Here is a 13,573-nt window from a genome sequence, read left to right on the forward strand (position 1 = left end):
TGGTTGAGCAGCTTAAAAAGCAGCAACAACCTTACCTGGAGCCAACACCACCATCAAACCCGGCTCTGGAATTGCTAATAATGCTGAAAGTATTATCAATGGTGAAGGAAGGAGAGAGAGCTCGAACTATAAGCATTCCAAGGTTGGCAGTGAAGTCTAGGTTCTGTGATTGGATTGCTGAGTACCCATTCCCTGATGGTCAGAAGGTTCCTCCTGTTGTGGGAACCTACGATGGTACAAGGGACCCAGAAGATCACCTAGCTTTGTATGACCAAGCCATTCTTACTAGAAAAATGGGTGGATCCTGTGGCTTGGCACTTGTTCCCAGGGACATTGCAAGGCCATGCTAGAGATTGGTTCACAGGCCTGCCGGAGAAGAGTATCAAAGATTTCCAAGACTTGAAAGAAAAGTTTGTGGCTCATTTCTTCCAACAAAAAAAGCATCAACGTAATCACTTGGAGGCCCATTTGATAAGGCAAATAGAGAATGAGCCACTCAGGGACTTCATTCTGAGATTTACTCAAGAATGTCAAAAAATACCCGAGCTCCCTGAAAGTCAACAAATTTCAGGCTTCACTCTAGCTCTACATCTTGGCCCCCTCCAAGAAAACTTGACTACAAAGGTTCCAAAGACCTTCAAAGAAGCCATTGACAGAGCCTATGATTACCTCCGGTCTAGGGAGACTGCCTTACTAGTAAGAGGAGTCACAAAGAAGGAAAAGTCATTGGGGGGAGGGTCATCTGATGGCAGTCGTCATGATGGTCAAGATCGACGAGAAAAATGATTTAGTCCATATAACAAGAATGCATTAACTGTCAATTTGGTTAAGTGTCCCAGGGAAATCTTGAGCACTGAGAAAGTTTGTGCAACTTTCAAGCCTCCTTCCCCGATGAACTTTATATCCGGGAAGAAGATCATGGACGAATATTGTGAATTCCATGAAGATTATGGTCATGACATAAATGCATGCAAGCAACTCAAAATAGCAATCAATAAGGCAGTGAAGGAAGGAAAATTGGAACATTTGGTCGCTGAAGCTAAGGAAGGAAGGAAAGGTGAGGCAAAAAAGACATTTGCATTGCAGAAAAAGAGTAAGGATGATAATGATCCAGGTCCAACAGAAGGCTATGTTGAATGATCATGGAAGGGGATTAAAGCCACAAAGGCATGCCATAATGGCAGCAATCATCCTTCTACCCTAACTATGTTGGTCACCCATCTTTCCCTTATCTTTAAAAATCTATCATTTAAGTGCTTCTTTGAAAATGATAGTTGGTCTAGTCATGTATCCCAACTTTGTCACTAATGAACTTATCGTTTTACTTACAAGCATGACATTTCAAACAACTCTTCACATATAAATCAAAGTGAAAGGGTAATCCGGATTGCTAAGCATGAAGAAAACCCTTCATTGAAGCAACTTCCTATCCGGATCATAAAACCCAAGTGCCTATAAGGCTAAGACATACAAGTCCAGGTGCTCAAAAGAGAAAGCATGACTTATATGGGAAAATTTTAATAAGTGCAAGGCTGGAAAATGAAGAAGCTAACAAAGTGATCCTTTGCCAGCACTTAAAAAGTTTTCATATTGCTCATCCATGGAAAAATGGAAGATACTTCTCATAGGGAAGTTATAAACACAAAAAAATATGTGTATATATATATGTATATATATATATATGAAATAAAAACATTTTATATCCTTCTCATCCACGGGATGAAAGGATAGACACTTCTCATTGGGGAGTGATAATATTAAAGGAAACTAAAAAAAATAGTGTTCGTCGCGCCTAGAATATTTATTCATCCTTAACATTTATCGGATGAAAGGATAAGTACTTATCATTGGGAAGTAATAAAAAGGATATCACTCCGTCATATATATTTTACGTCTTCGTCATTCATTGGATGAGAAGATAAGCGTTTCTCATAGGGAAACAGCGCGCATAAAATTTATACATATGATAAAAAGGCAAACACTTCTCATCGGGAAGTTACAACTCTTGCGAGTAAGAAATAATAAAGTTTTAAAGAAAATATATATATACATATATCTTGTAAGACCCAGACGTGGGCAAAGAAAAATAATTTTCAAAATGCATGGGAAAGATTCTAATAGGTCTACCTATCGACATCTTGGTCATTTCAATATGCCCGAGGTACAAACATGGTGTAAAGTATATATCCACACAAAGCACATTCCTTATTAATATCCAAAACTAAATGGCCGAAAGAACTCCTGGGTTAAGAGTTAAGACTTATAGGTCCCTAAACCTCCCGTGTCACATCTGTGAGAGAACTGAAGGAAGAAAATCCTTTCCTTCTTCACATTTGATAGCATGGATATGCATGTGTGAGAAAGAGTCACTTGTATTCAAACACACACAAACGAACATATATATATATATACAATGATGTACAATTAGTGAAAAATATATTACAATGTCAATGACAACGACATTTATATAACAAATTAATTATACAATAAGTCCATGACAACAAAGTTATGATGATGACAGAATAAGTGTCACTTTCAAATATGACATTCGACATAGGACTTACACAAGGTGCATACATTTTGCAAAATATATATTTACAAGGCATGGAGGTGCAAATATCATACAAAGGTTAGATATATGACACCTCACATACATGAAAGAAAGAGGTGCAACAAAGATGTCATGTCCAACCACCTATTCGAAAAGAACGTCATGGCTCGGAATAAAGGAAATCCTTGAACCAGACTTACAAAAGGCGAGAAGCTTGTTAAAGTTTACATACAAAATCTATAAGAAATCTTATTATATGTAAACTTGGGGGATTTGATCGTGTATAGATATCCACGACAATAAGACGAGTGGATAATAACAAGTAAAGTAATCTCTCGAAACCCCTAAGAGGGTATTCTCAAAAAGCTCGAGTTACAAAGGATGTCTCGAGTTATGTAATAGTACTCAAACCTTGCTTAATCAGCCAAAATAACCCCTCAAGGGTATGGCTAGAGTTATGTTGCTCTAGTAATGGGTTCGCTTGAGGTTTGCTCGAACAAGCATGTGTCGCGAGGGAATACTCGAGTAGTGGATGTTGCTCGAATAATAGATGATGCCCGAGTTATGATTTTATGCTCATACTTGCTCTAGTAATGATTCTCATGCTCATGTCTTGCTAGAATAGCATGAGCTATGACATGCCTTGCTAGAATAGCACATGGCATGAGCTATGACATGCCTTGCTAGAATAACACATGGCATGAGCTATGACATGCCTTGCTAGAATAGCATGAGCTATGACACGCCTTGCTAGAATAGCACATGGCATGAGCTATGACATGCCCTGCTAGAATAGCACATGGCATGAGCTATGACATGCCCTGCTAGAATAGCACATGGCATGAGCTATGACATGCCTTGCTAGAATAGCATGAGCTATGACATGCCTTGGTAGAATAGCAAAGGCATGCCTTGCTAGAATAGCACATGGCATGAGCTATGACATGCCTTGCTAGAATAGCACGTGGCATGAGCTATGACATGCCTTTCGAGAATAGCATGAGCTATGACATGCCTTGGTAGAATAGCAAAGGCATGCCTTGCTAGAATAGCACATGGCATGAGCTAGAATAACATGAGATATATATAATTGTAAAATATTACATTGAATTTTATTGAAGTATTAAATATAAGATTAAAATCGCATACATTGAAAAAATTAAAATATTTAAGACAAGGTTATATACTCTATAGGGTATACTATATATTTATATTAAGTCAAACTTAATGGTCAACCGTGCGATGCGGCAATGACAATACACAACGTGCAAGATGCCTTGACGATGTTAACTAACGGTTCACGAACGGATAAACGCACATAAAGTTATGTTCATGTTCGTTCGTTTGTATTCATGAATGAATAACGAATGTTCACGAACATAAACGAACAAGCATAGAGGAACAAACATGAATGAACACTAATGAACTAAAATATATTTGGAAGATTAGAACTCATATTCAATATTACAAAATATGATCTAATATCACTGAACATTGTTGATTATGTTTCTATTATTCAAAACTAGATTAATATGTAGGCTTTGTGTTTAAGATTTATTTATATTTAATTTTTGTTTTCAAAGTACAAATAATTATCTATTAAATAAGATATTTAGTATATTATATGTCAATGATGACTAGTACAACTGGTTAGAGGCACTTCAGGTTTTAAACAAGGTCTTGAATTCGATCCCTAGGGATGCCAGGTCTTGAGGTTTTTTTCCGAATACTTGTAACGGCCTATAGTCAGCATCATGTTGTCTAGGGTACATGTAAGGCTTCACCATTATACGGTGGGGTTTCCCTAATGTCCTATCCCAACTGAATGTTCGAAAAAAAAGTATATTATATACATAAAAAATTATATTTAGATTAAAAATGAACATATACGAATAAATGTTCACGAACATAAATGAACGAATGTTCACGAATATATCTTGTCTTTTCTTATAGTCATTGTCTAAGTAGTTGCTTACAGATGAATATTCACGGACAGATTATCAAACGTTCATGAACATAATTGAACAATGAATTTTGTTTATATTCGTTCATATAATTAAACAAAAATGATTCTTGTGTTCGATCATGTTTGTTCAATTAAGTAAATAAACAAACACGAACGAACTTGTAACCAAACGGTTTATGAACTTTTAGCTAAGCGTCCATTTCACTTGCATCCCGGATACAAACTACGGGTAGTTAACAAAAAAAAAAAAAAAAGATCTCGGATACATACTGCGAATGGTTAACTAAGAAAAGATGTGGGAAGAAAAGAGACATTGAAAAATAAAGTGGTTGTCAAATCAAACTGCAACAATACATGCCATAACCATGTGGTCTGTAAATACTCAAAAAGGTTTCATTCTATTTGGGCCCCAACGAATTATGACAATTTCTCATGGTTGGGGGCAGATGCTTCATTACCTTAGCCCAACCTTATATGCCCCTAATTCCTGTGCACCTAGACAATGGTCACTTTTGAAATTATGAATATGAATGACATTATAATTTACTAGAAGGGTTGAAAACTTTTTTTTTTTTTTTTTTTAACTATTGTAAGTGATTTTCACAATAATTTTTAGTTATAATACATATTTTATTATATACATGTAATATTGTATATGGCTAAAATGTGTTGTGAGAATACATCTCCCTTTATTATATAAATGAACTGGATTGTATACTTGTATGAGGATCATTTTGGTTGCATTTCATGAACGGCAGCTCAACAAAGGTTAGTCTTGCATTGTTGCGAGAATAAACGCTATATCGGACTTAGCCGAGAATGCGAAATGATAACTTCTATGATGATATTAATAAACCCTTATTGAAAAATATACTTCTAATTGACCAAAGATATTTATATATATATATATATATTTTCATATGTGAAAATTCCATAAAACCTATACAAAATTGGCAGAGACAACTGCCTAAAGGTTGTAATGGAATTGATACACACCACATTCCTATTTCCGCAAATAGACAATAATCATAGACATTAAACTTATTACATGACACTAATAACACATCAAGTAGTAGTAGTAGTACAATTCATAGTTATAAAACACATTAATCGACTTAGGAAAGTGGTGATCTTTGGGGAGCTCCCTTTCTTCTGTTACTAAAAGAAAAGAATTTAGGAAGGTAGTCTTTGTTTTTCTTCTTCTTCTTTGTCTCGATCTCTGGTTTATACGAAATCCTTGAAATGCCAGAGTAATCATCAGAGCCCGACGAGTCTTTGAACTGCAAGGAGTCCTCAAGGATGTAGTTTGGGGTATCCTCATCAACAAACTCAGAACCATACATTTGAAGTCCTTCAAATTGGGAGAAGGAAAAATCGGTCACATCAAACCTACACAAAACACTAGACAAATCTTCTCCTTGATGCACCATGTGATCAACCTGGTCCCAAAAACCCAATCAAATTCAGTTATAATTTCCTAGACATAAAAGTACAAAAACAGTAACAAATGAATTTCAAAATGAATATAATAAAGGTAGATAATAATCTATAACTATTCAAAACCTTGCAAGATAGTGAACAAAAGTGAAATGGCTCTTGTAGGATCCTGTCACAGGTCAAACATGAATTGGCAGGGCCCTTGCATGACCTTGTTTGTGCCCTTTGGTTCAAGAATATCACCTTTGCACTGTTTATTGTATATGACTACAAAACAAAACAATAATATAAATAAACATTCACAAAATCGACTAATTTCATATATAGACTTAATAGTAAACGTTCGTATGTATGCAGAGGGCTTGATGTAGCAAGTGTAAAAAAGTCCTTTAATGTTTCGACATTTTCCCACTAGTATATGTACCCAAAATAATCTTAATTTTGACTTAATGCAATAACTTTTTACTCTTTGATGTACTTAATGTACTTGGTTCCCATACATGTGAGAGTATAATTTTTCCACTTCTTACGAGCTTGGGTAATCCACTCGCTCGTAATCACAATGACATCCAATTAGACAGTATGAAGAGTTCGAACCACACATGCATAAGATGAAACCCAAGACTCTCGAAAGCCTTCTCAATAATGCACTTATTTCATTTGCGATCACCGAGTAAATCACTTGGGATAAAAATAAAAACTACGAGTACATTTGAATATGATGCATTTACGTTATATGTATCAAAGAGTAAAATTATGTGTATTAAAAATCATATTCATTAGGTGCATTAAGAAAATTCTTATATGTTGTTAAGGCTCTTTGTACCAAATTCTTATGTGTTTATTATATATCGGATTTTGCTAAACAGTTAGCAAAGATGTAATAAATCTTTTTTCCATATGATAAAACTACGGATATAGAAATAATCTTAAACTAGTACTAAGATGGAATAGATCTAAAAGGACAATAACAATAGTCGATACATTAAATAAAGAAAATTTTTGAAATGGGGAAGAAGACAAGGGAAAGTTACCTGAACAAAGGAGCAGTCAATGAGCTTTTCGAGATCGTCTAATCTAACAACATCCTGATAAACATATCTTCTCACCTATCATCACATGAAACCCACCCCGTTAAATAACAAACAACACCCCCAACCCCACTAATTTTCCGTACAACACCTCTACCTTTATTGCACTATTTTTATCATATTCTAATCTAAATCACATTAACACGGACGTACATTATTTTAACTTTCGCTAATACATTGATGCCCAACTGGTTAAATCTCGAGAATCGTGACAAATTTAATCGACCCATGTTACTATTAATTAACGTACTTGATAATGATAATTTAACTCTACAGAGACGTGAGATGTAAATAGTTATATCCTTTTTAAATTAACTCTATAAAAGATACATAATGAGTTAATAAGCAAAGCACTTTAGAATATAGCAAAACATACCACTCATATAGTGTTGAAGCTATATATATATAGACATATTATTATTCAATTTTTACTATGTTTAATTTAAAGTATCTTGTCCATAGTATCATATAACTTGGTAATGCATTATTGTGTAACATAATAGATTTACTTAACGACTTAATTCCACTATTAATCATGTAAATGACACATATCAAGGTTGATGTCTCTCAATACAGGATAATTTTTGACGTAAAAAATGATAATCACGTCAAACACAATCTTGTGGAAACTGCGTTGGACGACGATCTAAAATTTGCAAAGAGAACGATAATAAATTTTAGTTTTTACATTACAATAAGTGATCATTTTCACAAAAATGGATGATTATAAATACTTGACACAATTATCATGTTAGCTAACTAACTATTGCTTGTGAAACAATAGTTAACTATGATATATATATATATATATAAAAGGGTAAAGTTATTTTGAGTAAACCTTTTTTTTGTGAGAACCTTTGAGAACTTTTCAAATCAAACCCAACCGATAATTGTTCTTTACCTGGACATTGTTTTTAATTGTTTTCTGAATAACTTATGTGTAACTTTGAAGTTTATAATTGTGTGGAGCATGGATTATCATCCATTATACAATTATGTGGAGATTTGGATTCTTCATCATATGTGCACGAATATTGCTATGATCACATGTATGCAAGTCAATCACATGTAATCATAGCAATATTCGTGCACATGTGAACAAGAATCTAAATCTCCACATAATTGTATAACGGATGATAATTCATGCCTCCACACAATTATAAACTTCAAAATTACACATAAGTTATTCAGAAAGAATCAAAAAACAATTTTCATGTAAATAATAATCATCGGTTGGGCTTGATTGAAAAGTTCTCAAAAGTTCAAGCAAAAAAAAGTTCTCAAAATAACTTTTCAATATATGTATATATATATGGAAAAGTGAATATAAGGTTGTCCGGCATTTAAGCTTAAGTGTGAAATTCTTCACATACAAATTTTTTAATATTTTTTGATTAATTAATTAGGCCCTAATAATTTTATGGATTAAAAAAAAAATAGGTAAGTCTTCATTATCTAAGTTTAAGTTTAGGTATCTAATAACCTTATATTATATTATGTATATTGATATTGATAGTTCACAACTATAGCTATTTTGTTTTATTTTTCTTTTTCGTAATAATTGAGTTATAGGAATTGGGATGTCAATGATTATTAAGGGAAAAAGGAAAGTGTTGTGAAAAAGATAGATCTTTTGATTAAAAAACAAAATTGACCAGCGTGAATATTTGGTCAAACTTCTACTTTCTTCGAAAGCAACAGCTGAGAGAACCTTTGCAGGTGAAAGCAATGCCAAATTTGTAAGTATTAATTAATTTTTAATTTATATACACGTAATTATATATTAAATCTTATAATAAATCATATATATAAACTCTAGTATAATTATTGACTTACTTTCCTTTCTTTTCTTTAATTTTGTTTATCTAGAAAAAGAATGTTGATGGCAATTGGACTAGAGAGATGCATTTGCATATATACAAATTGAACGACTTATCAAATTAAATGTATAATTGTAGAATTTATTTCTATTGCAAATTTGAAAAAGAAATTATGGTGTTGTCCATTACTCGTGCCATAGTAAATAATTGGTGACATTCGTATAGTTTGTCGCTACTGTTAACTGACTTAGATTCGACTTTTAAACATATGGCAAAATTCAATACATACACTACTTTCAAGTATCAAACAATTGACAGGTTAATAGATTAGCTCAACTTTGAAAGGATAAGAATAAATAGAATGAAATACACGTCAATTCATATTTGATGAGTAACGAAAAGGTAGAGATATATATATATGTTGAGGACGTACATGTATGTAGTAAAAAATAAAAACAATTAGGCTAATACTCGATTGTTCAAAATATAATTAAATTAATAAATAATAAAAATAAACAATAACAAATGAAGAATGTGACTAATTTAGTAAGACTACAAATGCCTAAAAAACCAAAGATTAAATCAAAAGAAAGAATGAAGGGCAACACTAAATTTTTAGTTATATTTTTGAGACTATCAACTTAGTCACATATATTATCTATGTTACATAATAAAAAAAAATAGCTTTTTATGTTGAAAGTTACATAAAGAATATGTCTAAATTACCCTCCATAATAAAACTCTTCTCTATTTGTTTGTAGCAATTCACACATAAGTAACTCTCTTTCAATATATCTTTCTTTTTCCTTTATTTGCACCCTGTTAATGGTATCCGCTGCAACGTGCGGGTACCATGCTAGTTATTATCCTATCATAAACTTAATATATTACACGAAGGGTCTTTATAGTTTACTCCATATTTTAAATTCGGATATTTAAGTTAAAAGTTAGATAATCCTTCATTATTCAATTTGCTGCTTAAGTGGTTCTTGATTTGTAGTTATTTTTTGCTGCTTAAGTGGTTCTTGTAGTTATTTTTTTTCTTAACAGCTAATAATTATTATCCAAGACACCACAACATCCAATTATGCAATATTATCAACTTAATGCTGTTAATTGATTATTTTATTCTGAGTTTAAAGGAATGAAAATATTTTTTAAATGTATGTAGTTCATTATTTTATATTTTTTGGTTCAAAAAATCAAGCATTAAAATATAACAAAAAAAAACAATTATTTTAAATCAACTAATAATCATTATTTAACGCCACAATATTCAGAAACATCATATATATTTGTGATATACATATGGAATTTTATGTATCATGTTTAACATGATCTAATGAGCAAATCTTAACATATTTTACAATTTAGTTTCTTTAATTAATAATTTAGGTCATAACGAGTATGAATATAAATATATATAACCTTTAGATATTATATTCTATTTCAATTAGGGCTAAGAGCATAGGGATGTAAGTAAATAAGGATGAAATTTTATAGTGTGAACGAAGTTTAATTTCAAAACTTTTATACAAACTTATTAAAAATCTCATGTAACTAGCTATAGCCGATCAATTAAAAAATTGTACGTAACAACTCATATAGAGTGTCACATATACAATAGTACACGATTTGAACATTTTTATTAAGTTCGTAGATACAATAAAGATTCCAATAGTTCATGCACTTTATAACATTTCATACTTAGTTGCATTCCGATACACTTATCTATGTATAGATAACAACTGTATGAATAAAATTAACTTAAATTAAATTATTTATAAGGGTTATCACTTCTAAATGATTATATATGAAGTATTAAATTACATAGATTTTACATTCTGTCAACAATAGTTATTCTAATGACTTAGGAATCAATTATAACTTTTCATTTTCTCATATTTTACATTCAATTTTAACGGTTGCTATTATATAAGAAGATTAGAAAATATGGTCCTCAAAACCTTTAATGATAAATTATATTATTAAATATGATTTTTTTTATTAATTTATATTTTTTTGTTTTTAATAATTAATTTACACTTTTTAAATTTTTATAAAAGAATAAGCTTACAAAATACTTAATTTAAATATAATTAATATTTTTTAGCTTCTCATAATTATTAATAAGTAAATTATTAAAAACATATTTTCACAAAAATCTAAACTATATTAGGTATATCAAAATATAAATTATAAGATCTTATTACTTGATTTTTGTTAATAATTTATTTTATCTCAAAAATATGGTTAACTTCCCAATAATAATAACCATCAGTGATTGACAATACACTATTAAATGTTTTTTAAAAAGTTGTACCATACAATATTTGAAGGTTGAAGGTGTATTGTCAAAAACTAATGATGTACAAATTACCACCAATACTTAATTAACGAATTTTCCACTCACTTATCAGCTATCACCGACTATCACGTATCTATCTAAAGTAGATGATCAACAATTTTAGAATGATAATCATTTTTATTTTTATTTTACACCACATTAATTTTTTTATCTTAAAGATTCAAACCTGAAATTTATAATTAGTAGACGAGCTTTCGTCTAATTTACATCTCATAAAAACTAAACAACACGGTTATTTGAATTATATGCAATATCTCATAAATTCAAACCAAAAAAAAAAAAAAAGAGTAAAGGTTAAAAACTCAATTTAAAAGAGAAGTAAAAATTCATTATAAAAACACGCATGCTAAAAAAGCACATGAACTTATGATTAAACAATTTTAATTTTTTAGTAAACAGTACGTTAATTCATGTAAAATAAGGTATACGAATAGATATAAATAATTGGTGAATGAAAATTGTTTAAAGCATTTTCTAAGCTAAAACAATGTCTTATAGAATTGAAGTGACCTCAAAACATCCCTTGAATTAATAGAAAAAACTTAATAGAAATGAAGTCATGTCTATTTATTATAATTCTTCATTGCTGTATTACATACGAGTATAATAGTTTTACAATTTTACTTCTTACTTTAATACTCGTTAATTAAGTCGTAAGATTCTTGTAAGTAAATATATAACTGAAAATTATTATGTATCATGTAAATTCGTGTGCATCAGTGTATACAATTTTGTTATATGAATCTTCGTGCATAAGTTTTTTCATAATTTATAAGTAAGATAATCTGTTATACTTTAATACTTATTTTATAATAATCAAACATAAAATATTCAAAGTATTCATAAATTAATTATGTGTTAAGGTAAAGTAGAGCACTTTTTTATTAACTATCATTGGTTTCCCTTTTAGATGATACAGTACATATTTATGTTTAGAGTTTAGACATATATAAAGAAAGGCATAGTTTAGAATTTGCATGGAATTCAAATGATATACATACATATGTATTATATATAGGAAAATGGAGGGATATGGATACATTATCATATACATATATACCTGAAGAATGGGATGAGAGTGATGAGAAGGAAGGCAATGAGGGCAAAAGCTTTGACAACAATCTAAGCAAAATATGTTCTTTTCATTTTTCCTTTTGTGCTCATGAATTCCACATATCCCAAAGAAGCTCTCTCCCATTAGTCCTTCTAACCATGCAGGCTTCATTACCATATTTCCTATATCTTTCTTGCTTAATTAATTGGGTCTATTGGTTAAACCACAAGTGGCTAATACTTTTGTGTGTGTTATCAATATATATATAGGATGAGGATGTAATAATAATGTCCAGGGAAAAACAGGTGTGGATGAGTGTTAGAGGATAAAAGCTTTTGTATTAAATGAACGCGGGGGAAAAACCCAATACAAACCCATATGGTGTGTATGTATTTAATCCAGGTTCAACAAGTAGAAAAAACTTTAATTTGATGTCGTTTTCACTTACGTATTTGTTACATGTATCTATTTCTTTTCTCATCTTACAACCCTTCTTATTTCATCATTCTGCCTTTTTGCTACCTTTTTAAAACGAGAAATGATATTAGTATTTTATAGGATCATAACGTATCAAAGAAGTTTTATAACAAATTGTGTGAGAGAACTGATATTCGTACCATAAAAGTTAATATATTTATAACACAGTACAATTATTAAAATATATTGTACAAGTCAATGAAACATGTTTATGATAGTTTAATCAAAAGTTGTTATACGAATATCATCCTTTATTTAAAAGGAGATGATAATGATACTATTATATATTTTGACTAATCTACCAAAACCGTGTATTGAACTGAACACTTACACAATGAGAATTGATATTTGCACCACATGTATTAATTAATTTACTATACATATGTTTTACTGTTTTGTACAGTGTATTCTAAAAGTTGTACTGTATGGTAGATCTATCAATATTTATGGTAAGATAATCATTTCCCTTTAGATATAACCGAATTGTAACATTACTCAAACTCAGTCCATATGGATATTTGATAGCTTGATGAGCCTTCGGGATAAATACTCAAGCTCAACATTAGAATTTAGAAGTATTCAATGGAAATTATTCTTTGTAGAATAAGCCTCGCTTAGATCTTTCTAATCCAACACTCGAGAATTGAACTTGAGATTGAGTCGTTTGAGCTCCAAAGGTTCTATTTCAGCTACTGTATATAGGAATATAGGATACAAAAAGACTAAACTCGATCAGCTCATTATATGTCCTGAAGTTTCTTTTTGATTATGCTTATATAATACTCAAAGTCACTTAAGTCATAAAATAA

At 30.8% G+C, this 13,573-nt stretch overlaps 1 protein-coding gene across 1 annotated transcript; it reads right to left on the reverse strand.

The window, feature by feature from the left end:
• Positions 1–5,523: 5,523 nt before the first annotated feature.
• LOC122605968 (protein RGF1 INDUCIBLE TRANSCRIPTION FACTOR 1) lies at positions 5,524–12,530 on the reverse strand. The gene is made up of 4 exons (XM_043778934.1): positions 12,294–12,530; positions 6,989–7,063; positions 6,081–6,221; positions 5,524–5,956 (listed from the first exon to the last, which is right to left on the reverse strand). The coding sequence occupies exons 1-4, from the start codon at positions 12,462–12,464 to the stop codon at positions 5,633–5,635; spliced, it is 711 nt and encodes a 236-aa protein (XP_043634869.1). The 5' UTR covers positions 12,465–12,530; the 3' UTR covers positions 5,524–5,632.
• Positions 12,531–13,573: the final 1,043 nt, after the last annotated feature.

Source organism: Erigeron canadensis, chromosome 6 (assembly GCF_010389155.1).
Source record: "Erigeron canadensis isolate Cc75 chromosome 6, C_canadensis_v1, whole genome shotgun sequence".
Classification (NCBI taxonomy): Eukaryota; Viridiplantae; Streptophyta; class Magnoliopsida; order Asterales; family Asteraceae; genus Erigeron; species Erigeron canadensis.